The sequence below is a fragment of the Mirounga angustirostris genome, unplaced genomic scaffold, assembly GCF_029215605.1.
Source record: "Mirounga angustirostris isolate CCGP_5_RB_7025 unplaced genomic scaffold, mMirAng1.0.hap1 SCAF_7, whole genome shotgun sequence".
Taxonomy (NCBI): Eukaryota; Metazoa; Chordata; class Mammalia; order Carnivora; family Phocidae; genus Mirounga; species Mirounga angustirostris.
The window spans coordinates 96,775,763-96,803,393 of NW_026991715.1; the positions used below are offsets into that span (position 1 = coordinate 96,775,763).

The following is a 27,631-nucleotide window of genomic DNA, read 5'->3' on the forward strand; positions in this document are numbered from 1 at the left end:
TTGTAGCTATTGTTATAATTCATTAAGATCATCTCTTAAGTTCTTTTGGGCTTGGAGAGCCTTGGAAACAGCATGGTAGAACACAGTTCATGTTCATTAAGCACTTGTTTCCCCAAGTATTATGTTCTTTACATGAATCCTAACCTAATCATTGTGCTGGCAAATTACATTTACTCACCCAACAATCACCATCCCCCCTTCCGTGACTACCTTCACTGTCACCAGAAATCTCCACCTTGTCTTTCTATAACTCCCAATTTCTTGGAATAATTCAACATGCCTAGATGAATCTTGACTGATCTAAGCTAATCATGACAATTCTGTTCTTTGCTTATTCAAGTTTTTCCAGCTTCCCTTGCAACGAAATTGGCACATGACCAATGAGATGTGTAGAGTTAATCTGCAGCTTCTGAAAAAGTTCCAGTCTGTTAATTTTCTTGACCTTCCCCTGAATCCAGGTTTGTTATATTCCCCAAATCACCTTTTGCTAAAAAAGAAAAGAGGTTCAATTGAGGAGTCAGACACACATAGATATGAATCTTGGTTTTCTTTGTGAGCAATCCAGGGCAAGATACTTACTTCTGTGAAGCCTCAGTTTTGTCACTTGCCAAACAGGGATAAGTGTTACAAAAGAACAATGGAATGAGGACTATATGGGACAATGAAGACATGTGAAGTTTCTGGGCTCAATAAATGGGACTCCCTATCAAATTAAAATGAATGAAAACACATTCAGCCAACCCAATAAACACTCTCACTAAAATACACAACAAACCTTTCTACTCCACGACCCCACTAAGTAATTTTGGGAAAATAATGTTTTTCTTTTCAGAGACCCGGTTGTTAGGGGGAAAAAAAACACGTTACATAGATAGCTGACAAATTTCCTTTACTTATTTTTGTATTCACATGATTGTAAAAAAGCAGATAGTGTTAAATTGCTATTTTTGGTAAAAACACACAGTGTTCAAACCTAAGAAGGATTACATTCTTTGGACAGGTTTTATTCCCAGGATATCAAATGCCTTGGCCATGACAGCAGCTACTGCTTCACAAAGCAGCATACGCCACATGTTTACCTTCAACACTTGTCCTGAGAAAATAAAAAAAGAGATTGATTTGTCTTTTAAAAAATTACTGAAGAATCTTTTTTAACTTCTGTATTTTACTGAAAGATGAACAGCCTACCCCATCATGTTTTAGGGCTTTAACTACAATTACCTCCATATTAAAAAATAAAGACAATCCAAGAAAGGTTTCTGTTCAAGAAATCTGTTTCTAACTGATAAGGGGAAACAAGTTCTGTAATGATTTCTCTTTCTTTTTAAACGCTTCAAGAGTTTTATCTTAGGTGTCATGGTTTGATATAACTATACACTTTAATTCCAGGATAATGGTGAGATTATTTTTTCTAATAAAGTTTCAGTTCTGAAGGATGACCCTCAAAAACACCTACTTGCCCTATAACAAATTACTTCAGTCTACTTCAATAACTATGTAACCTTAAAGCCTAGGTAAGATAAGATACCAATTTTCTCCCAAGGGCAGTTTCCATTACCAAGAACTCCCAAAGACTCATTCTGGAACCCCGCTTTTGTTGGCAATGTCCTACTCCTAGTCCTCTTCCAATTGTTTTCTATGGTTCCATGCCATGTGCCTGAGGGTGGGGAAACTCCTTTGGGAATGAGAATTACATTTATGCTCTTATGAGATCTAGTTGAATTTTGTCTATTATATATGATATGGACCAGTATATAACTGGGGGAAAAAGGGGAGGAAGGTGTTCTAGTAATAAAACAAGTTGAAAACCATCTACACCCAATTCAAATAAATGCCTTGCTGGTGCCCTACCCCCCAATATGACCACTCAAAGAGACACTGACCAGTTTGTCGATCTTTCTCCACACAATAGCAGCTATCATAGAATTCTGTGAAAGTAGTTGCCAGCTCATAGATATAATCACAGAGTGTGTGGAGAAATAAGTCATCTAAAATCTTCTGGAGAATCTCAGGAAACCGTAAAATGCACCGGCCTAGTTTCCATTCCTTCTCATGGTCCAAAATGATCTTGGTCTCTTGAGCAGCTTTCTGGAGCATCTCTTCATCAATATTGGCCAGACGAGCAATAGACCTAAGAAATCAGACAATAGCCATCATTCATCATTTTCTGTGGTTAGGCACATTCTTCTCCACTTAAGAGATAACGTAGTAAGAAATGACTGATATAAATTGGAAATCCTATCAATTGATTCAAAATAAAACACCACTACAATTACCTGATTCTAGTGAAGGCATACAACAAGTAAGCAGCCGTGTTTCCTCTGTCATCCAGCATTTTGTCAAAGGAGAAGATGTAGTCATTCAACCGGTTATGAGAAAGATCAGCATATTTGATACAACCATAAGCAACAGATGTCTGAGCAGCCTTTAATTCCTCTGCGGTTAAGACCTTTTGGGGAAAAAAAACAACTTCATAGTTTACTGACCACTGCCTTTGTCCTGGCGTCTCAGGCTCAAGACAGGGATCAGGAGCATCTAATGGTTTTCCTTTATCAGTTAATTTTAATAAATATTGACACTGAGGGAACATGGGCTAATCTACAAATAAAAGAAAAATGAAAATAGAACTCATCAGCTCTGCATATCAAAAAGTGTTTCTATGAGAACCTTATCTGTAAAATATGAAGTGTCAGCTTGAATACTTTCCCCACAAAACATTCAGTAGATATGAAATAGAAAGCACCATTAGAGAAAGACAGATACCATATGATTTTGCTCACGTGGGACCTAAGAAACAAATGAACAGATTAAAAAAACAAACAAAAAACAGAGAACAAACTGGTGGTTACCAGAAGGGAGGCGGATGGGGGGGATGGGTGAAATAGGTGAAGGGGATTAAAAGTACACTTAATCTTGATGAACACCGAGTATGTACAGAATTGTTGAATCACTATACTATACACCTGAAACTAATAACACTATATGTTAATTACACTGTAATTTAAAAAACAAAACGCGATGTCAGGAGTAGGAGACAGAACTCATGCACTGTTTTGTTAATATCTGGCCATGTATTCTGAAGCACTATCAGGCCACAAGTGATTAAGGTTCTGTTCTGGACATGGAGTAGCCTATAATATACCATCATGTACCATCATGTACCAAACCTTCTACCAAAAGCAGCTATTTAAAAGTTAGGTAAATCATATGAAACAACCATATGAAGTCACCAGGGAACATTAACACAAGCAAAGTTTGAGGGGCTATATATAATCTTTGGGAGAAGGGAAACACAGAAGTTGACTGAGTTCCACATTTACCTGACCTTTACCCCTAGGACACTGTCCAAATCACTATGTGGTGGACAAACAGGGAACAAAAGCCAAGCAGAAAGAAGTGTTCTTACTGGGGTAAGAAGACAGAGTTGAGTTTGGGGATGCCAAAATAGGACAAAAATCACCAAGAGGGAACCACAGAGGAGTGAAAAACTCTGTGAACGCATTTCTTTAAAACCACCAAGTGGCTGGCATTAACAAGGCAGGATTCCCCAAAAATCCAGCAGGAAAGAGCAAGTGGGTGGCTGAAGAACTGAGCAGATGTGTGAGGCTAGGGCATCCCAGCAGGAGCACGGGCACTAGTGAATACCCTGGTGAAACTCGAAGGGCCATATTTCACCAATAAGAACCTCACCCTAAGAGTAAAACTGAAATGCTTCATTCAGCCCTAACAAAGCCTAAGCCCAAGACTGACAGAATTAAGATAATCAGCTGGTATGCTATCTGCCAGAGGAAGATTTAAATGATTATTGGAGGGGGGCGCCTGCCTGGGTGGCTCAGTCGTTAAGCATCTGCCTTCAGCTCAGGTCATGATCCCAGAGTCCTGGGATCGAGCCCCACATTGGCTCCCTGCTCCACAGGAAGCCTGCTTCTCCCTCTCCCACTCTCCCTGCTTGTGTTCCCTCTCTTGCTGTGTCTCTCTCTGTCAAATAAATAAATAGAAACTTAAAAGATTGTTGGAGGAAGATGACATTATATAGAACTTTTATAATTTTGCATTCACAACACCCAGCATCCAGTTAAAACAAAAAACAAAAACCCAGCCTAATAAAACCAATAGATGTAACTGAAAATCAAGAGGGGGTTGGGTGGGAGGAAGATGAAAAAGAAAAGAGAAACAAAAATAACAAAAGCAACTTTAAATCTGGAATTGCTTTAAATAAAGATATTAAAAAATACTAATTACAAAGGGGAAAAACATTAACTTTACACTGGAGAAAACTGTATCACCTTAACAAAGTGATCAAAATTAATGAACAATCATTACACTTATCAACACCATGTGCCTTCTGAAATGAAGTGAGGATTTTAGAACTCATGTCTTGACAAGGTTGCATAACTTGAATTAATCATTAGGAAACAGCAAGTCCAGCTGAGAGACAGTCTACAAAAAGCTGACCAGTACCCTTCAGAAGTGTCAAGATCACGAAATTCAAAGAGCAGGGAACGACCCAGATTTAGAAATATTAAGGAGACATGACAATTAACTGCAACAGGTAATCCTGGATTAGGTCCTGGACTAGGACATTCATGAGACAAATGGTAAAACCTGAATAAGATCTGTAGACTAGTTACTATTCCTACATCAATTTTAATATCCTAATTCTATAATTATACTATGCATACACAAGATATTGATATTTGGGGAAGCTAAAAATAGTATAGTAATTCCTTGTACTATTTTGTAATTTTTTGTATGTCTAAAATTATTTCAAAATGAAAAGCTAAAAGAAAACTATAATTAAGGTGTTCAAAAAATCAGAGGAGGGGGGCCTGGGTGGCTCAGTCAGTTAAGCATCTGCCTTCATTCGGCTCAGGTCATGATCCCAGAGTCCTGGGATTGAGCCCCAGCATTGAGCCCTGCATCGGGCTCCCTGCTCAGTGGGGAGTCTTCCTTTTCCCTGGGCTCCTCCCCCTCAACTTGTGCTCTCTCAAATGAATAAATAAAACCTTAAAAAAAAAATTGAAGGGGCAGAACTGTAGAAAATATTCAAAAGGAAGCAGAGGGAGGAAAAAAATATGGAAAAAAAAAAAGCAGACAGGCACCTGGGTGGCTCAGTTAGTTGAGCGTCTGCCTTTGGCTCAGGTCATGATCCCAGAGTCCTGGGACGAGCCCCGCCATTAGGCTCCCTGCTCAGTGGGGAGTCTGCTTCTCATTCCTCAATGAGAAGCTCGTCTCTCTCTCAACATTTTTTTTTTAAAGATTTTATTTATTTGAGAGAGAGTGAGTGAGACCATGAGCAGGGTGAAGGGCAGAGGGGGAAGCCTGGGGAATCCGATGTGGGGCTCGATCCCAGGACTCCAGGATCATGACCTGAGCCAAAGACACTTAATGACTGAGCCACCCAGGCGCCCCTCTCAAATAAAATCTTAAAAAAAAAAAGCAGAGTGTGAGAGACATGTAGGACACACAGTCAAAAATTCTAACACAGTACTCAGAATTTTGAAAAGAACAGAATAGGGCAAAGATGCAATAATTTAAGAGCTATGGCTGAGAATTTTCCTAAACTGATGAAAGGATACAACCTACAGATTAAGGAAGCTCAGCTACTTCCCAAACAGGATGAGTACACCCCCACCCCCCACCCGCAAAAACCCTCAAACCATACTTTGGCCTTTCTTAGTCAAAATACTAAAACAAAGTCTAAGAAAAATAGTAAAAGTAGTCTAAGAAAAAGTCACATTATCTTTTTTTTTTTAAAGATTTTATTTGAGAGAGAATGAGAGAGAGAGCACAAGAGGGGGGGAGGGTCAGACGGAGAAGTAGACTCTCTGCTAAGCAGGGAGCCCGATGTGGGACTCGATCTCAGGACTCCAGGATCATGACCTGAGCCGAAGGCAGTCGCTTAACCAACTGAGCCACCCAGGTGCCCAAAAGTCACATTATCTTTATTTTTTTTTTTAGATTTTATTTATTTGACAGGGAGAGATACAGCGAGAGAGGGAACACAAGCAGCAGGAGTGGGAGAGGGAGAAGCAGGCTTCCCGCCAAGCAGGGAGCCCGATGCGGGGCTCGATCCCAGGACTCCGGGATCATGACCCGAGCTGAAGGCAGACGCTTAACGACTGAGCCACCCAGGCGCCCCGTCACATTATCTTTAAAGGAGCAACAATGAGACAACTGATATTCCAAGAAACTACAGAAGCTGGAAGACAACGGAATACCACCTTTAAAATGCTCAAAGAACAGGGGTGCCTGGGTGTCTCAGTCGTTCAGCGTCTGCCTTCAGCTCAGGTCATGATCCCAGGGTCCTGGGATCGAGCCCCGTGTTGGGCTCCTTGTTCAGCGGGGAGCCTGCTTCTCCCTCTCCCACTCCCCCTGCTTGTGTTCCCTCACTTGCTGTGTTTTTCTCTGTCAAACAAATAAATAAAATCTTAAATAAAATAAAATGCTCAAAGAACAGCTGCTGGGCTAGAATCCTATGCCTGCTAAAAATACTGTTCACAACTAAAGGCAATACAAAGATGTTTTCAGACAAACAAATGCCAACAGAACTTATCACCAGCAGACCTGCACTACAAAAAAAATACTAAAAGGAGATCTTCAGACTGAAGGAAAATAATCCCTGATGGAAGCAAAAACACTTCAGGAAGGAATGAAGTGCACAGGAAAGGGTAAATATGTAAATATAAATGAATATTGATGGTTTGCAACAAATAATGGTTAAAAGACTTGAAAAGACCCTTCATAAAAGATATATAAATGGCCAATAAGCATTAAAAAAGGCAATCAACATCATGACTCATCAGGGAAACGGAATTTTGTTTTTGAGAGGGAGCAAAAGAGCAAGCATGCGTATGTGCATGGGGGGAGGGGAGACAGAGGGAGAATCTTAAGCAGGCTCCATGCTCTGCTCAGAGCCCGATCTCAACGATCCTGAGATCATGACCTGAGCCAAACTCAAGAGTCAGAGGCTTAACTAACTGAGCCACCTAGGTACCCCAAGAAATGCAAATTTTAACCACAGTAAGATGCCACTGCCTTCACCAGAAGACTGACAAATCCAGTGTTGGTAGATGGGGGCAACTGGAGTGATCATATATTCATGATGGGAGTGCATAATGGTTACAATACTCTCCTTGGCAATTTTTAATGAAGTTAAGCATAAGCCAACTTTAACCCTAAACCCAGCAATGATATTCCTAGATATATATCCCCAAGTAAAAGTGCATGTATCCATAAAAGGGCTTTAACAATGTTGAAATTAACATTTTATTCATAACAATCAACAAACGGAAACATCCCTAATGCCCATCAACAGAATGAATGAACAAAATCTGGTATATTCATACAACAGAACACTATTCCTTTTTTTTAAGATTTTATTTATTTGACAGAGAGAGACACAGTGAGAGAGGGAACACAAGCAGGGGGAGTGGGAGAGGCAGAAGCAGGCTTCCCGCTGAGCAGGGAGCCCTATGCAGGGCTCGATCCCAGGACTCTGGGATCATGACCGGAGCCGAAGGCAGACTCGTAACGACTGAGCCACCCAGGCGCCCCAACAGAACACTATTCTTTAGCAATAAAAAGAAATGAACTACTGATACACCTAGAAAACAGCACCATATTATATGAAGTCCTAGAATAAATGAAAGTGACCCATGGTGACAGGAAATTTTCTGGGGTGATGGCTGGAGTTACCAGGCATACATATGTGTAAGAAATCATCATATTTTACATTTTACTGTATGCAAATTGGCCAAATAGAAGAGCCAAAGCAGTTTTTACCATCATGCAGAGTAAACAAATTGGTTAGATGACCAAATATTCCACCTTTCATCTGACTGTGCTAGATGTGCCTAAGCCAGAACTAAAAGGAAAAACTACTCTGGAGATACCAGCTGTGGGAGACTTGGCATCCACCTAGTAGAAACAGAGAGAAAAGCTATTCTACATTTCATTTTGTTGGCAATGGAAAGGGAGCAGGTGGGAACAATGTAGTCTCATGGCCTGCCTTCATGCTCTCTGGATTGTCAGTGATCTATCCGAACCAAACGAAAGGGCTTTCCCTCCCTCAAAGGACCTTCTTTTGTGTTGGGCTCTTTCATGTCTATATTTCATCCTACTCTATGTCTCTTTCTGTAATTATACTGTTTATAGTAGTTACGCTCATTCCAAAACATCACTACTGTTTGAATCTCAATTCCTGACCTTCCTATCTTAAAAAATGTTTTTCTTGTGTCTTTTACTCTACTTCTTTCTTGTCAAGTTTTCTTTATTTTGCTTTAATTACTCAAATTCCACACAAATCTAACCATAGTCCTTTTTAAGGGTGCTATGAAAGCCCTTTAAGTTGTTGCCTACTCTGACACGGCTGACCAGTGGCCTTGGGTGGTAGGTGCTGACTGCTAGGACTACTACTCTCCCAAGTGCTCCCTGAAAGAGGAACTCAGCAGATGTAGATCCTATTGTAGGCTGGAGAGTCTAACCTCTTATTTTGAAATAGTTTTGAATCACTGGTTCAAAGTAGTGACAGGAGAATGCAAATAAGAAGCAGAGATAATATGCCACATTAACACAGGAGGAAACAGCCTTTTTAATAGCCAAGAACTGTATTTTCAAACTAAATGCTCAGTAAGGAAACTTACTGTGCAATAAAATCTGAGTAATATAAGCTTGTCCTAAGTGGATTTGCTCCTCATAATGCTCCCCAGTTCTTTTGATAAAAACAAAAATGAAAAAATCACAACACAACATATGTTACACAACAATATGCAAACAAGGCTTAGGATTACCTTGTCTCTTTCTTTTTCCTTCAATTTGTCCATGGATCGTTTTAGTCCTTCTTCCAGAAGGTCTATGAGGCGCACTGTTTCACCTGAACGTGTTTTAAACTTCTTCCTAAAAAAATTTGAGTCTCAATTAAGTAGATGTTTTTTTTATTAAAGATTATTATTATTATTATTATTATTATTTTTTTTTTAATTTGAGACAGAGAGAATGAGAGAGACAGAAAGCACAGGAGAGGGGGGAGGGTCAGAGGGAGAAGCAGGCTCCCCGCCGAGCAGGGAGCCCGATGCGGGACTCGATCCCTGGACTCCGGGATCATGACCTGAGCCGAAGGCAGTGGCTTAACCAACTGAGCCACCCAGGCGCCCAGATTTTTATTATTTTTTGACAGAGAGACAGCAAGAGAGGAAACACAAGCAGGGGGTGTGCCGAGCAGGGAGCTCGACGTGGGGCTCGATCCCAGGACCCTAAGATCATGACCGGAGCTGAAGGCAGACACTTAATGACTGAGCCACCCAGGCGCCCCTCAATTAAGTAGATTTTGAAACAGAACTTCTCACTTAGAAAATCTTTGAAAATGAAGGTTTGACACTGCTTTATTCCAGTTGGCAAAAAGGGAAGATGCCAAAAGAGAGAAAGAGTGGTACTCTTAATTATCTTTCATCTATAGTCCTCAACTGAAAGCTTTCTATGCTTTAGGCTCCTAATAGCATTCTCTTCATGTGGACTTATAATACACTCCCTAAAAGGAAAATAAAGACATTTGTTAATTTGTTTTCATGAACACAAAATCTGGCTTATTCTGGCTTCTTTGAAAAATTAATAAAATACACGTTTCCTCCTAGAACAGTTTGGGAACTAAGCAAATTCCTAACTGGAATCTCATCTGCATTTCTCTAGATAATAATCCCACCTGCTGAGGGCAAGCAACTCTGGATGCACAACAGAAATCAGCTGAAGAGCTTAAGAAAAGCAGGCTACCAGGGCTCCATTCAGACCCACTGAAATCCACCTGTGAGGATGGGGCAAAAGCACTGAGGAGCACTGTCCTGGGCAACATTACCATTAAAAGCATTTCACAGGGGCACCTGGGTGGCTCAGTCGGTTAAGCATCTGTCTTCAGCTCAGGTCATGACCCTAGGGTCCTGGGATCGAGTCCTGCATTGGGCTCCCAGCTCTGCGGGGAGCCTGCTTCTCCCTCCTCCCTGACCCTGATCCCTCTCTAGTCATTTCTCTATCTCAAATAAGTAAAATCTTTAAAAAAAAAAAAAAAAGGCATTTCACAAAAATTGGATTCTAGGGGCGCCTGGGTGGCTCAGTCGTTAAGCGTCTGCCTTCGGCTCGGGTCATGATCCCAGGGTCCTAGGATCGAGCCCCACATCGGGCTCCCTGCTTGGCAGGAAGCCTGCTTCTCCCACTCCCGCTCCCCCTGCTTGTGTTCTCTCTCTCACTGTGTCTCTCTGTCAAATAAATAAATAAAATCTTAAAAAAGGATTAAAAAAAAACTGGATTCTACTGGGGCACCTGGCTGGCTCAATTGGTAAAGCATATGATTCTTTTTTTCTTTTTATTTAAAGAGTTATTTCTTATTTTTTAAGACTTTATTTATTTGACAGGGGAGAGAGAGCACAAGCAGGAGGAGCAGCAGAGGGAGAGAGAGAAGCAGGCTCCCCACTGAGCAAGGAGCAGGATGCGGGACTCGATCCCGGGACCCTGGAATCAAGCCGAAGGCAGAGGTTTAACCCACTGAGCCACCCAGGCGCCCTGAGCATGAGATTCTTGATCTCGGGGTCATGAGTTCAAGCCCCATGGTGGCCACAGAGATTACTTTTTAAAAATTGGATTTTACCTATTAAACAGAAGTCTGCACAACACTGAGTTTATAATTTTCTTTTTTTAACGTTAAAAATTCTTTGGGGTGCCTCACTGGCTCAGTCAGTAGAGTGTATGACTCTTGTTCTCAGGGTTGTAAGTTCAAGCCCCACACTGGGTACAGAAATCACTTAAAAATAAAAGCTTAATAAAATCTTAAAAAATTTTCAAAGCAGTAATGGTACAAATGAAGCATGCTTTTCAATCCAACACAAAGCCCACCAAAATAATCAAGACACTTCCTATTAAAGTTGTATTTTCAGGTACCTTAGAATCTTCTTGCCATTTATCACAGAATTAAAACTCCTTTATTACCCATGCTCTGAATACATTAAATACTTCTGTGGCTTTCCTTATGACATCCCCTAAGTAGTAGTATTCAGCAACCTTCAAATCTTCTGCCTGATAAAATGTTACCCATCATAAAGCTAGACAAAATGGTAAAGGAGGTCTTCCCCTAATGTTGTGTCTATAATAACTGGTCTTTTCTGTTAGTCCTTATTTGCACCTGCCTTGAATTTTTGCGTGTTTTTTTGGTGTTGGCTTATTCCTAGGACCAGTGGTTCTAATATGAAGATCCATTATCTGAGTATCAGAAGTTTTTAAAAAAATACCTAATACCTACTTTAGAACCTAATATATCAATAAGTCCCCTGGTGGGGCCTGGCATGTATAGTTTAACAGGCTCCCCAGGAAATTGCTCCCCTTCATAAGACAGGCTCCTTCAAGGAAAAGGTCATTTTCTATTATCTTTGTGTATACACTGGAGCACCCAGCCAATGCCATGCACAGGTGCTCAGTAAATAGGGGTCCAAGGAAGAAGAGGAAGATGATTAGAGGGTAAACTATTTACTATAATTAAAACAGAAAATTTCAGGGCACCTGGGTGGCTCAGTCAGTTAAGTGTCTGATTCTTGATTTCAACTTAGGTCATGATCTCAGGGTTATGGGATTGAGCTCTGCGTCAGGTTCCACATTCAGCAGGAGTCTGCTTGAGATTCTCTCCCTCTCCCTCTGCCCCTCCCCCCACTGGTATGCTCTCTCTAATAGATAAATCTTTAAAAATAAATAAATAAAACAGAAAATTTCACTAAGAAACAGCAGAATCTGAGCATTTTAATGTATTTTAAAATATGGTAAGCTGCCACTGGTTAACTATTAAAATTATTTTTCTTTAGTGGCCTATGATGCCATAATTACATGATGCAGAGTGCAGAAATATGAAACAACAAATCAAGGGAAAAAAATCCCTTAGCATTACATGATCAACAAGTTAAATGCCAAGATATGAATATTGGTGATAAATGTAGATATAAAAGTAAATTTGATAATTTCACCCAACTGTTAATAATCATCTAAACATCAGTCCGAAAAACGAACAGTTTAGAAACTAAGAAAATATAGGCAATACTCAACTCAGTTTTCAAGCACTTTCTTAGGACAACCATGGACACCAAATAAGGACCTAGTGTCTTGATTGCAAAAAGTGCAGCTCTAGAGAAGAGTCCTACATTATATACAGAAGTTTGATGTTGATTCCAAGTCTGTGATCTCCATATAATCTGTATCTAAAATAATACCTTGACACACCTAGCCTTTTACAATGCTTAATTAAGGCTTCTGTAACAATGGCTAACCAAGCATCTTGAGCAACTTCATGTGGTTTTTAAAACCATTACCATCTTTGTGTTATATTTGGGCTGTATCACTAAATCTAAAATGCCACAGATTTTAAGAGACATGATAATTAAATAGTTAAGTAATCCTAACACACTATTAAATGCAAGATGCTAAAAATTTTGTGCCTTTGAATTGATGAACACTGTCTATATATATTTGCTTGTATTTACCTTTTATTTTGTAAACACTGAACAGAATGTGGGGAAATGACTGGAAAATAGAAAAATTGGAACTATATTAACATGTAGGTCTCAGGGCACCTGGGTGGCTCAGTCAGTTAAGCTAGACATCTACCTTCGGCTCAGGTCATGATCTCAGGGTCCTGGGATCAAGCCCTGCATCGGGCTTCCTGCTCAGCAGGGAGTCTGCTTCTCTCCCTCTGCCCCTCCCCACCACTCATTCTCTCTCTCTCTCAAATAAATAAAAATGTTTAAAAAACAAACATGTAGGTCTCAAACTTAGTATTTTTGAGATAAACATAAAAATAAAAGCTGTGAATTTTAAAACTCAATTGGAATCTCAATAAATGTATATGTGTTGACCAGGTGTTCAACTGTGAAGGAAAAAAACCAGACATTTACAAAATGTTTGAAATACACTGTTAAGTATTCTGTTTGAAATCTGAGAAGGTACTATGACAGACTTTACAATTTACTCTTTATAAATCTGTTAAGTCTATTTCATTCAACTTTGTCCAAATCTCTCTAAAAGGCCACATTCTCTAGCAGTGATAAGATATAGGTACAAAAAGTCTCAGTTGGATTCACTATTACCACATATACAGACTAAAGAAAATTGCACATTTTAATTCTAATATGGTATCAAATGAAATGTAGCCTCTTCCAAAGAAATCTGGGGGTCAGGTATGTTATTAACACTGAAGACTTTCCAGACTTACTTGTCTTCCCCCAGCACCACACCAAATCCAGCATGAGACACTCGAGTTACTTTAGGGTCATACCAACCAGCCATTTGAGCAGCACCAAATACTGTCTGGAAGTGCACAGACTACAAAGAAACAAATAGCAAGTTACTTGCTAAGCTTTCTAGTAACAAAAAAGTGACTTAAAACTCTGTGCTTAGGAATAAAGATTTGTAAACTTTACTCACAAATCTTAGAAGGCAAGCGTAATTATAAAAACTCTTCTTTATACCCAATATATGTGAGAGTAGGAGCAGAACTGTTTTACTTTCTATGTCCAAAAGTTTTTAAAGTGGCTGAATTAAGGGTAGCTTCATGTGCGATAATCTCAATTAAATTTTAGGTCCACAACCACCCTTTCAGATAGGAAGGGTCATTGATGTTTATGGAAATAAGCTGAAAAGCTGGGAAGTGTGACCAAATCCAAACCCTGTTTTTCCTCTTATGTTCCACTGCAGTTCTGAATTTTAGTCTTTGGGAAGACTTATAGTCTTCCAGTGCTAAATGCCACAAACCCTACCATACTGTCTCAGCTCCAAACAGATAATATAAGAACATAAACAAATCTACAAACTCACTTGTCCACTGTCCACCACATAGATAATCATATCTGCTTTTTCCTCAAATAGTCTTTGCTTAAGAGCAGCCAGGTCAGATGTATCATAGGTATAACCTCCATCTGATTTTACTATGGTTAATGGTATAGAACATCCTGGGACAAACACAATCTTTCTGCCATCATCCACTTGCACAAATCCTAGGAAAGAAATTTTTATTAATAATGTTAAAAGAATCCTGAAGGAACATAAAAGATGATTTATTATAAGATATTTACTAGAGAGCTCAAGAAATTACATTTTTCCCCCATACTATGGCACTATGACCTACTATGAGTCTTGGAAAATGGCTACTGTCTGGGCACCCATGATGTTCTCAGGGCACACGTGAACTAGCCTGGCAGTTTTCTGGATTCACACTACACCTGGCTCCCAAAATCTTTATAAAACACCTCACAGGGCGCCTGGGTGTCTCAGTCGGTTATCTGACTCTTGGTTTCAGCTCAGGTTATGGTCTCTGGGTCCTAGGATTGAGCCTTGCATTAGGTTCTGCACTCAGCACGGAGTCTGCTTGTCCCTCTCCCTCTGGTCCTCCTCCTGCACTCTCCCTCTCTCTCATAAATAAAAATAAAATCTTAAAAAACACCTTACTGGAGCCCACCTACTCAAAGACACAGAAAATGGAAATCCATGCTCTGTTTTCAAGTTAGAGCCATATACTTCCTCTGGGGAAATATTACTCCCTCCTGAAATGTACTGAACGGAAGTGAAAACTGTACCAGGATCCAGGAAACAAACATAGCAGGGCTTAGCATTTGGAATGATTAGTGGAAAGAAAAAATAAAATCATGTTCTTACATTCATGTCGAAAAAGGCAAAATTCTTTGATGCAATAAGGGACAAGAAAGAACATGATGACAATAACAAAGCTATATTTGACTGTTACTATATACGAAATTTCATTAAGTTTGAAATTCAACCTTCACAATAACTCTATGCAGCAAATATACTCTTAGTATTGGTTTCTTACAGTTTAGGAAACTGAGGCCTGGTAAGGCAAAGGCAGTATAAAATCGTAGTTAAAAACAAGTCCTGAATGTGAAGAAGGGGAACTCTCTTGCACTGCTGGCGGGAATGTAAACTAGTAAACCACACTGGAGAGCAGTATGGAGGTTCCTCAAAATGTTAGAAATAGAACGATCCTGCGATCCAGCAATTGCATTATTAGTATTTACCCAAAGAATACAAAAATACAGATTCCAAGGGAAGCATGCAGCCAGATGCTTACAGCAGCATTATCAACAACAGTCAAACTATGGAGAGCCAAAATGTCCATCGAGTGATGAATGGATAACAATGTGGCATATAAATAGAAAGGGATATTCCTCAGCCATCAAAAAGAATGAAATCTTGTCATTTGCAATGACTCGGATAGAACTAGAGGATATTATGCTAAGTGAAATAAGTCAGAGAAAAACAAATACCATATGATCTCGCTCATATGTGGAATTTAAGAAACAAAACAAACGAACATATGGGAAGGGGCAAGAAAAAAAGGGGAGAGGGAAACAAGCCATAAGAGACTCTTAACAATAGAAAACAGAGGATTGATGGAGGGAGGTAGGTGGTGAATGGGCTAGATAGGTGATGGGTATTAAGGAGGGCACTTAATGATGAGCACTGGGGTGTTGTACGTAAGTGATCAATCACTGAACTGTACTCCAGAAACCAATACTGCAATGTGTTAACTACCAAAAAAAAAAAAAAAGCTCTGAGGCTAGACTGCCTAGGTTTGATTTTCAGACTTGTTATTAGCTTTATGACCTTGGCAAGTAACTAATTTCTCTGTGCTTCCTTCTCATCATTAAAAAAGCCCCTAAAATTTTATTATCTTAAAAGTATATATAATCCGTAGGCCATAGAAGTGATTAATAAATACCAATTCCCATTCAAGGAACCAGGCTTTCTTGGAGAAGACAGGTTAGCTGATTCTAGATCTGAGGCAGGAAACATACAAAATAATCTTAGAATGTTGTGTACCTGAAAGTAAGTAAACTATCAAAGACTATAGGGGTCAAGAAAAAGACAAAAAACAAGACATCCAGTTTGAGGAGGCCACCTTTAGACAAAAATAGGACAGTGAGAAATAAAAAGTGCAGGGCGCCTGAGTGGCTCAGTCGGTTAAGCAACTGCCTTCGGCTCAGGTCATGATCCTGGAGTCCCACGTTGAGTCCAGCATTGGGCTCCCTGCTCAGCAGGGAGTCTGCTTCTCCCTCTGAATCTACCCCCTCTCATGCTCTCTCTCTAATAAACAAAAATCTTAAAAAAAAAATAAATTAAGAAATGTAATAAAAGGTAAATGATTAAAAAATATAAAATATTTGGTGATGAATGGATCTTTATAATAATGCTAAAAACAACTCAGATGAATCTGGAAGATGCTAAGAAACTAATTTACTATCCTGAAACTGATGAATGTATACTGCTTGTCTTTTGTGAACTGTACTTCAGGGTAACCCAAAATTATGTGGCAATGTTTGGCACAGGAGAATTCAAGGTGTAATAAAGAAGGAACAACAGAACACTATCATTTTCCAACCTTTAATGATAATGGATCAAAGTCATGATCATCAACAGCTGCTAAAAACAATAGGGGAAGGTCTAATAGGAAAATGTGTGGCTCTATCAGGCTGACACCTGAACCTACTAATCCACCTTAACACAAAGAGAGCGAACCAGACACTGTTGGGACTGATTGCAAATAAAAGACAAAGAAAAAAAAACACAAACCATAATTTAAATCAAGCCTCTTCAGAAGATACAGATATGAGGAAGTGTTAAATAATACCATGTGGGAAATTCTCTAAGACAAATGGCCCAGTTTCTTCAATAACAAAAGAAAAAAGCAGGGAGTGGGGAGGGACCCTATGGATTTACATAATTTTTAAGATGTGTATTAAATGTACAGACTGAAAAAAAACCCTAATGATTAAAAGATTGTAATATTCTCTCCACTTTTGCCTATGTCTAAAAATTTCCATAATGAAAAGCTTAAAAAAAAGGAATGCCTACCTTTATCTTCGAATTCCTTTACAATGTCATTCATCCTGTCTTGATAGAAGGATTCCCCTCTCTCTATTAAAGAGATGTCCAATGCGTCATAGATTTTATTAAACTCTAGGGAAAAAAGTCACCAAATTTAAAAAAATTTGTAAGAATTTAAACAAATAGGAGACATACATCTTACATTATAAGAAATTTATTATTTAACTGCAACATTTTAGGGGCACCTGGGTGGCTCAGTTGGTTAAGTGTCTGCCTTCGGCTCAGCTCATGATCCCAGGGTCCTGGGATCGAGCCCCACATCAGGCTCCCTGCTCAGAGGGGAGCCTGCTTCTCCCCCTCCCTCTGCAGCTCCCCCCGCTTGTGCTCTGTGAAATAAATGAATAAAATCATAAAAAAAAAAAAACCTGCAACATTTATTAAGTAGGCTCCCCGCTTAAAAATATGATAAAGAACATTATATAACATACTGCTATTTTGAAAATGTAAGACACCCATCAAAATATTAATAGTGAGACGGTATTTTTTTTCTTTTTCCCTGTCCACATCTGTTTTTTTCTACAAGCAGCAGGTGCTTCTTGTGTAACTTTAGAAATGGTATCCTTAAACAATGTAAATGAAGAGAAAAAATGAACAGGCCTTTCTTATTTGAGATCAAATATTTTTAAAATTTTCTTATAATTTTCTCTAAATTGTATCATTTACCTGCCTAGCCATGCATCAGTGATGCAATACTACCTAGGGTAGCATTATAAAACATTTTAACAAACTAGTAGTGCAAAATAGCCATCGTTAGCCTTCTTTTTCAAAGATTTATTGGCTATTCTTACCCATTTATTCTTCAAAGTGACCTTTAAAATTATGTTTGAAAACCTGAAATTGTCTTATATCCAGTTATTTATTTCTCTTCACTTTGGTCTGACACATTTCTAAATAAATTTATTCCAATGTGTTTTATAGCTTTGGTTGCTACTATGAATAGGATTTTCCCTCTTTTCTTTCCTGATTAAAAAAAAAGTTTTTGGAATTGAATTTTTTTCCTAATTAATTTTTCTTGGTTTCTAAGAAAGTTAAAATTTGCTCTTGATTATCTTAATAAATTTTCTTAATAGTTGTTTCAGTGTCAGAAAATATTTTTAAAAAGATCTATTTGCCAGTCTTTTAAAGTTTAACATGTCATTAAAGGTCATTCTGAGTAAAGACCCAAGGAAACTACATGCAATGATATTTCTTGGATGAATGAATGAACGAAGCCCAGAAACTCACCTTGGCGGGAAACATCACAGATAAGCTTCCAAGCTTTTGTAATATCTGGATTTTTACTTTGGAGCAAAACTACACACTGGTATGCCCGCTTCTTAAATTCCTCCTCAGTATCAAATCTCTTCTTGGATTCCTATTTTTAAGAGGGAAAAAAAAAAAGTAATGTTTGTAAAAAGCCAGCCTTTTATTTCTAGGTAAAGAATTTCTAAAACAAAAAGCAAACACACCAACAAAAAAAAACAAAGGTGAGGAAAGTGAAAATTTACAACACCAGTACAAAAAACAGAACAGGTGCTCTATCTCAACATTCAACAATAGTTAAAATGAATGTGCCAAAGAACCCTATTACTTCTTTTGAAATCATTTTTCTTGAAAATACCAAATTCTCATCACAGTGCTACCTCCACTTTTCCAATTCACAAAAACCTTCTTCACCCCAATGATTTAAGAGTAATAAAGAATAACTAACAGGTAAAGCTGAATTTTCCGTGCTTCATCTTCCACTTTGGATATGGTCCTGGATGAATAACTCATTCTTTGTAATTAAAAATAATATTGCTTTCATTGTTTCTATCTATTCTGAAAGTAACACATGCTTACTGCAAAAAAATATATATTGTTAATTCTACCCCAACCTAACCAGGGATAATGTTTTGCTGCATTAATTTTAGACATTTCTTTGCAAATACATACCTATGTGTTTTAACAAAAACTGGAATATACAGTTTTTCTTTTACTGTGTTTTATAACATTAGTTATATAATTGACCAGTCTCACATCAGTAAACATATTATTTTCAATTTTTTCATTAGAAAATACTTACCAAGACAAACCCCAAAAAACAGTAACAACAAGAAAAAACCACACAAATGTTTACTTTTTAATGCTGTAATCCTATTCTTGGGAAGTTGTTTATCAAAAGGAAATAATTTTAAAAACAGAAAAAACTTATATGTACACGTTGTCTCAAAGCTGTTTACTGAATGGATAAAAGCATTCCAAAAATGCAGGGAGAAAAAAAACCCAATAGGAATTAATATAAACTTCAGTACATCAATCCAACAAAACAATGTGCAGCCAAACCATACAGTAACATGAAAGTTGATAATGAAATGTTAAACACAATACAAAAATTGTATTATAATCACAATGTAATAAAGATTTGTATATGGATGTCACAAGTGAAAGTTGACCAGTGATCAATTTAAAATTATGGTTTATAGTACATTTGTCTTTTAAAAACTATTCTTACATATACTATAACATTTTCAACTTATATAAAATGAGAACATCAAAAAAATTTTTAAATACTAAAATGTCTTTTGATCAATGAACTTCTAAATTCACTTAATAATGGGTAATATGGTAGAGTTCAACTTTTAACATACACCAATTAAAAATGCAAAGATGCTGTGTTAAGGGGCAGAGAGTTTAGTTTTAACCCCATAGTAGCTTCAAATACCATTCTGAACTCCCTAAAGAAAACTAATAATTATTATGAATGGTAAACACAAAAATATTATAACAATAAATGGTATCTAACCTTATAAAAGGCCTGAAGATCCCCAATAGGAGGTGAAACTGTTAGGTAATCTGGAAACTTATCTTGCAGGTGAGCGATGAGCATGCCAAACTGGGTCCCCCAGTCTCCTATATGGTTTAATCTAATGCCAATCAGAAGACAAAATCATTTAAAAATGAGAAACACAGACATCACATTTGATAACATCTTGTTTATTCAGTTGTCTTCTCAACTGGTTTGCAAGCTCCAGGAGAGGCAAGGACAATGTACATTTAGAAATGTTTACCCACTGGGGTGCCTGGGTGGCTCAGTCAATTAAGTGTCTGCCTTCGGCTCAGGTCATGATCCCAGAGTCCTGCGACTGAGTCCGATGTCAGCCAGTACTCTGCTTCTCTCTCTGGCCCTCCCCCAACTTGTGTTCTCTCTCATTCACTCTCTCTCAAATAAACAAACAAAATCTTTACAAAAAAAATATATAAAATGTATACCCACTGACAGAGTCTGCACATAACCGGCCTCCAGGATTTGTGGTCAATGAAGTTCCTATCAATGGACTATGATTTGTTTATTGTGTAGTTAACTGAGACAGACAGGTGAGCCAATGTTGATCATTACTTTATGAAAATTTTAACTTTTCATCCAATTATCTTAGTGTGATTTAGGCCAATGTCTAAAAAGGTGAGCCAATGTCGATCATTACAGTTTTATGAAAATTTAACTTTTCAACCAATTATCTTAGTGTGATTTGAGAACCAATGTCAGTGGACAAAATTCTTCAAAATGTGTCAATCCAACCACTTTACACCCCTTACTGTTTTTAACTAATCTCAAACCACCAGATCACCTCCTAACTAGATTATTACAATAGTCTTCTTACAGTTCTGCCTTCCTTGCCTAGTTTCTTTACAGACGCCAGACTAATCCTTAATTAGATTACATTGCTCCTCCTAATTAAAATTCTCCAATAGCTTCCCATCACACTTAAGAATAAAATCCCAGTTTCCTACCATGGCCTACAGGCCCAGCATAATCTCCTTCTTGCCTACCCTTCCCCCTAGTAAAATATAACCCCATGGATACAGGAAGCACTCAAGAAATATTTGTGGAATGAATGGGGGAGTTTTTCCTTGGCTCCATCCCCAGACAGTCTAAAAGGTATCAGTTTAGAGAAGCCCAGGACATAATTTATTTCAAAAGCCCACAGGGTGATTAGAAGCAGAACCATACTTATGAATCACTGATTCTTTCTCAAGCAACATTTCCTATTTTCTATAGAAATTTCTAAAGGGAAGAGCACATATACCTTAGCACATCATATCCTGCAAACTCAAAGAGGCGGCACATGCTCTCTCCTATGATAGTTGATCTGAGATGGCCTACATGCATTTCCTTAGCTATGTTGGGAGAGGAGAAGTCAACTACGACCTGAGACAGAAAGAGGGGAAAAAAAAAAAGTTTTTTTAGACAGTATTGTACTTTAATTATTTAAAGTGGTAAATATAGGTACAAAGGCAATTATGTTACAATATATAAATGTATCAAAGTAACACCGTGTACATCTTAAATTTGCATGGTATGTCAATACTGTCAATTAAAAAAAATTTCTAAAGGGGTATAGACATTTTATTCTGCTAACATTCATTAATAACATTTAAAAATAAACTCAGACTTAAATAACAGCTTAGGTTGTAATTCAACTGTGTTAGATTTCTGGTCAATCTATTTGTCCATGATTAATTGGATCAAATTTGTTTATACAAATAATCTATCCTCTATTTCAGCCAAACCTCCTAAGTATCAGCTGGCTACTTCAAATGCCTTGTGGAATGAAGTGAAAAGAAAAATCACGTAATAAGCAAGACCCAGGCAAAAGGCTATTTCAGTTATGTTCATAACCTTGAATATTAATGATTAAATCTCAATATAAAAAGTGACCGCCAGTTCCCTCCCAGCCCTTGTCATACAGCTCTAAGGTGTTAATATATCATTGCAAACTGTGCATATACCTTTTTATTCTCTCCAAGGGCAGGTAGTTTAACACCATTCACCAGGAGACTGGTCAACTGTTGTGATACAAAGTCCTTTCTTAAGTGGACATTAATAAAACCTAATGAACAGTAAGAGGAGAGAAAAAAAAAATCAGATAGCTTCCTATCTTAGAATTCTGACTGCTCACTTCCAAAGACTTTCTCAATTTCAATTATGCTGGCTCCAGAATGCTATAAGGCTCTGGCAAAACTTAAAAGACTCCAACACCACCTAAGGCCCTCGAGTTAACTCCTTCTTTCAGTATCTATTTCAAACATTACCACTCTCTTGAAGCTTCCTACTTAATCCTGGGCCCCTTCACTCTCAGTATATGATTTGTTGGTGGACCTTGTATCACAGATTTATCTGCCATTGTCCACCTCCTTTTTGCTAATGAAAAACTGAGTCACAGAGAGGTGAAATAACTCATTCAAGATCAGGCACCTCAGTCTAGACCAAAACCTCAGTTTCGTAACTCTCGATCCAAGGTGTTTCACCACCTTGTTCAGTAGACCAGTTTAAACCTACATTTATATGTTATATGGTTCCTTTTATTTCAAAAAGGACCCAACATCAATACAACTACTTAAGAAGGGTAACACTGTCATACCAGGGCCGGCAATTTCAACTTTTTCAACACATTCATTGTCTGGGAGGTGTTTGGTAATGTTTTCGGCAATTTCTCTTGGATTAACTTTCTGTTCCTTGGTTTTGAGGATCTATAACACAATGTAAAATGATTCATTACACAACAGAGTCCAGCAAGTTACTCAGAAATACACAACTGATAGAGCATGAGATGCATCTGATATTAAGACCCATCAAGAGGCAGAAGCAAAGAAGTCCAATGACCTTGTAGATGGATAGATTAAAGCATCAAGCATCAACAGTGCCAAGAGGAATACAAAAGTGCCCAAGCCACATGATCTCCATTTCAAATGAGTTGCCACACATTATCTGTAACTCTTTTATGAAGATTTAAAATTTGTAGTTATGGGGCGACTGGGTGGCTCAGATGGTTAAGCATCTGCCTTCAGCTCAGGTCACGATCTCCAGGTCCTGGGATCAAGCCCCACGTCAGGCTCCCAGCTCAGCAGGGAGTCTGCTTCTCCCTCTCCCTCTCATGAATAAATAAAATCTTAAAAAAAAAAAATACATAAAATTAAATCTTTAGTTATGATGCTGGTTTCCAGGATATTCACATTTGGAATTTTCCAATCATGAAAGTGTGCAATATTCAGGCTTGGGTAATAAAAACAGTACCTTTATAACCTTAACCACAAATATATTATACAATGCAGCTATTTAAACTGGGGAATTCTGGGGCAACCGGGTGGCTCAGCTCGTTGAGCGTCAGGCTCCCTGCTCACTGAGCATGGAGTCCGTTTCCCTCTGCTCTTCCCTCCCCCGCTCCCTCTCTCTTGAGTAATTAAATAAAAATTTAAAAATGTGGGTGCCTGGGAGGCTCAGCCATTAAGCGTCTGTCTTCTGCTCAGGTCATGATCCCAGAATCCTGGGATCGAGCCTCGCATCGGGCTCCCTACTCAGCAGGGGAGTCTGCTTCTCCCTCCGTCCCTCCCCCCTGCTTGTGCTTGCTCACCTCATAAATAAATTTAAAAAATAAAAAATAAATTTTAAAATGTAACTCAAAATGGTTCTTACTAAAAAAAAGGGGGGGGGGATTCCTCTAACTGAAAATGAAATACATAAGCCCACCTCAGAGATACCACAGCTGCATCACATATGTAATGGGGACACTGGCTGGTAAATGGCTAATTTGTAATCTCTCACCTTCCAATACTCATCAATAACACACAGCAATCCTGGACATAACAGGAGGGAAGTACCAAGAGTATCAACTACCACCCTTAAATACTGAAAATACATATAAAATATACATATAAAATTTGAATATTCAAACTTGTGTTTTAAAAACAAAAACATACTTCCTCTTTTCTCAAGTTTTTCAGAACTGTGGAAAACGTTCTTTTCATTGAGAATACAATTTGCTACTATTTATGTAAGAAGTAACGATGATGATTAATGCTTAAGAAAATCAAATCACCAAGAATGCTTTACAATAATACAGTCACCTGAGAGATACCCATAGCACTATTACACTGGTAGTCCCCAAACTTGGGCTGTTGACTTGGTGTCACTATCAGAGGAGGATTTTCCAAATCTGGATATGCAGCGTGAATGGCACAACCAAAGACATCTTGCAGTCGGCTATTGATGTTAATCATATCTTTAGTTGGTCTGGTTCTTTCTGCTTGAAGACTCTGAGAAAAAAATGAAAATGTCAACAAAATATTAAATTATCATACAAAATACTCCCCAATATTTTGAGAAACCTTCAATTCAAATGTCTTGAGAAGGTAACACACCAAAAGGTAACATACATTGTGCAATGCTCTCACATCTGGGAAATGCTGAGAAACTAACAGGACAACCATCCAGTAAGTGGTTCTCAGTGGGAGCATGTGATCAAAGTGACCAGGGAAAGAAGTTAGGGTGAATGAATGGGTGTCCCACACAGTATTTTATTCATCTATGACTTGTTTTCTGTTGTTTGTGTACCTTGTGTTTAGCTACTGTTTCTCAGTAGGGCAAAGTATTTGTGAAAGAACCAATGGGCCCCCCCATTACACTGACAGCATTCTGTCATTTACACATTAGAGCTAATATGCATTATGGAAACGTGTATTAGAATACAGTGTACTTGGGGTGCCTAGCTGGCTCAGTCAGTAGAGCATGGGACTCTTGATCTTGGGGCTGTAAGTTTGAGCCCTTACGCTGGGTGTAGAGATTACTTAAAATCTTAAAAAAATAATAATAATGATAATAAACTGTTCTTCTTTTGTGTTTTTCCTCATACCTTCTACCACACAGACATCTAATAATACTTCTGAATTAAAATAAATACAGAAATGAATACAAATAAGTGCAGAATAAATGAGGTAATCAGAAAAGTGAGGTATTTGGGGGAAGACTCCAAGGAAAAGAAATGTTATTTTAGAAGACTCAAAGAAAAAGTTATTTCAAGCAGAACAGATCCCAAGTAGGTGATTAAAAAGACTTCATGGGAGTGGGGCGGGCAGAGTCTAAGATAAATAAATGGAGTCAGCTTTGGAAAAAAGAATATAATGCCAGTACAGCCTGGCTGAAGTAGTATACACATACTGGAGAACAATTATGCGGGTGAGGTCATCCTCCAGGATGTGTCATCAGCAGACTTGAAAGGCAGGCCACGAAATTAAAACCTCCACTAAAACAAGCTCAGTTTTTTGACAAAACTGATAAACACTGTTAGATTATAAGGTTATTAAATAACAAATACAGCACAAGCTTCATGGAAAAAAAAAAGTTCTGAAATATTAAGTGGAAAAAAACCAAATATGACACTATGAAATATAAAACTGTAAAATAACCAACTTAGGGCAGAGAAGGACTGTGGTTATATTCTAATATTTTCTTTTGATAGAGGAAATTATTTAAAATTCAAAAAACGGTTTTTTAAAAAAAGGACTGGCATAAACTATTAAAAGAAATGTCTCAACCTTATTTGAAGCCTACTTCAAGCTGTTCAAATATTTAGTATGATCAAACATTTCAAGGGGCCCTGGAAGGACAAAGCTACACTAACTTCTCCGTTACTCGCACCAACAACTTAGTCCTAACTAGTCTAAGGCAGGGGAAAAGACAGGGTGTCTTTACTCATGTCTCCACATTCCTCAGGGTATACTTTCTGAATCTTTGATAACAAAAGTTTTTTAAAAGATACAATAATTCAAATTACAGAATGAAAAACAACCCGCAGTACTTACCTTTCTAAGGATATTCAGTCGATACTTTAATTTTAAATTTTCTTCTCGCAACTGCTCCAAATTTGGAGAAGCTTCCAAAGAGCCGCAGTTCTTTAACCGATCAATTTCAGCAGTCAGAGACTTAATCTCTTTTTCCTAAGGAAAAGGCACTTTGTTCAGTCCACAGTCCACTTATGATTGACGACTTCCGCAATGTGATAAACTGTACCATGAACTTACTCCTCCCCAACAGGGCACGGCAGAGGTGATGGGATTGAAGGGACTTCCCTTTGATAAGCTGTGATCCCCTCCCCCCCAGGCTTTTGATTACATCAGCATATTATCATTTTTTTTTAAATTTTATTCATTTGTCAGAGAGAAGAGAGCACAAACAGGGGGAGGGGCAGGCAGAAGGAGAAGCAGACTCCCCATTACGCAAGGAGCCCCATAAGGGACTGGATCCCAGGACCTCGGAATCATGACCTGAGCTGAAGGTAGATGCTTAACCAACTGAGCCACCCAGGTGCCCCAGCGTATTATCCTTTTGTGTGAAAGAATTAAGTGTGTATGTTGGAGGAGACGCACGGGGGTGTTAAGTACATAATGGGATAAGCCTTATATCCTGTTTCTTTGGTCTTAGTAAACCACTCTGATTTAATGAGAGCACCAGTTAAGTTCAAGAGTGACCAACCCGACTTAACTACCAAATCTTAGGACTTGGGGCTCTTTTAAAAAGGAGATGCCTTTTGTCACATTTAATATACTTCAAGTGTCTTTTGCCCTTTCTTAGACAAAATGACTTCCCAATTTTTCCCTTAGTTTCCATTGTCTCAGATCCTAAACCAGGTTTTTTCTCTAATACCTAAAACTAAAAACATGCCAATCCAGAAGACAATAAAGCTTCCAGCCTAAGAGAATTACTAAAAGGGAGATTCCTCACCTGAAATTTGAGAATGTTCACCAGGAGGTAACTACAGCATGAACAGGTTGCCATAAATGACTATATATCATGTTCCACGCACAGAGCTAAACATTTTCCAGAAATTATCTCTATAATTCTTTATCACAATGCAATGATAAGGTACTTACACCCCCACACTGACAAAGAATATATGGCTCAAAACAAGAAAGAACTTGCCATTTTCCTTGACCAACTTGTATTCTGTGATTGCTGATTTGGTATAAAGCAGTTCCCTTGACAGAAGTACTTAAACCACTTTATTACCCCTCCCCACCTGAGCATAAAAGGCAATGGAAATATCCCACTTCCACTTCTATAAGCTGTGACTGTTCTTCCCCCAGGAATACTGACAGTGGAGGGCAAATGAACCCCTGTGCGGGCTTTTTAGATTCCTCCTGCTCAGTATCAATGGAGAGAACGGCTGAGCTGCGAACGAGGACCCAAGGCTCCCGCTCTTACCCCACTTCCCTCTCTGCCGACCCCCCCCCCCCCGCATCCTGAGAGAGCACGTGTGTGCGGGGAAGGAGGGGCACAGTGGGGAAAGCCTGTACCGGACACGCCAAGGTCCAGCGCACCGAAGACGCTGGCTGGGGGGCTCTAGGAGAGGACAAGGACCTCTACGTCGGGGATGCTGGTTTGGAAGGCTGAAGATCATTGTCACATGGGCCTTGTTAGGATGGGTTTTTCCTCTCCAGCCTGGAGGGCCATCCCTGGGACGGTGTTCGCTTCCGAGGTAGCACAGACCTGGATCTCGGGACAACGCTGCCCGCGCCCGGGGGGGTGGGGGGACCAGGGCGGTCCCCGCCTCCCTGCCGCTGTCCCGATGCTGCTCGGGTGGGGGGCAGATCCTAGTCCTTCCCCTCCCAGCCTTTTCACTGGTCCCATGTGGTCCTACCTGCTGCAACAGCCTTGCGGAGCACTGAGCCACCAGACCTTCCATCCTCCCGTCAGCAACTAACATTTTAAGTGTCCGGAAGCGGAAACGACCAGCCCCTCCCGGAAGCGGAAATCCTCCTTCCCGCACCGCCTGCTCCTGTCCACTGTGTGCCGCCACCTCTGCTGCCACCTGGCGGGATCCCGGCGACACTGCGGGGAGAACCGCCCCCCCGGGAAATGTCGGCTGCTGCCTTTGGACTCTAATGGTGGGGCCGGGGCAGAGAAATTGAGGGG

At 39.0% G+C, this 27,631-nt stretch overlaps 1 protein-coding gene across 1 annotated transcript; it reads right to left on the reverse strand.

Annotated features, from left to right (window-relative positions):
- Positions 1 to 868: 868 nt before the first annotated feature.
- RARS1 (arginyl-tRNA synthetase 1) lies at positions 869 to 27,449 on the reverse strand. The gene is made up of 15 exons (XM_045901674.3): positions 27,357 to 27,449; positions 25,522 to 25,656; positions 23,788 to 23,976; positions 22,305 to 22,413; positions 21,673 to 21,773; positions 20,970 to 21,091; positions 19,688 to 19,808; positions 18,148 to 18,277; positions 16,891 to 16,995; positions 13,840 to 14,018; positions 13,238 to 13,347; positions 8,793 to 8,898; positions 2,277 to 2,449; positions 1,884 to 2,131; positions 869 to 1,093 (listed from the first exon to the last, which is right to left on the reverse strand). Exons 1-15 carry the CDS (start codon positions 27,420 to 27,422, stop codon positions 984 to 986), a joined length of 2,004 nt encoding a protein of 667 aa, XP_045757630.1. The 5' UTR covers positions 27,423 to 27,449; the 3' UTR covers positions 869 to 983.
- Between the last annotated feature and the right edge of the window lie 182 nt (positions 27,450 to 27,631).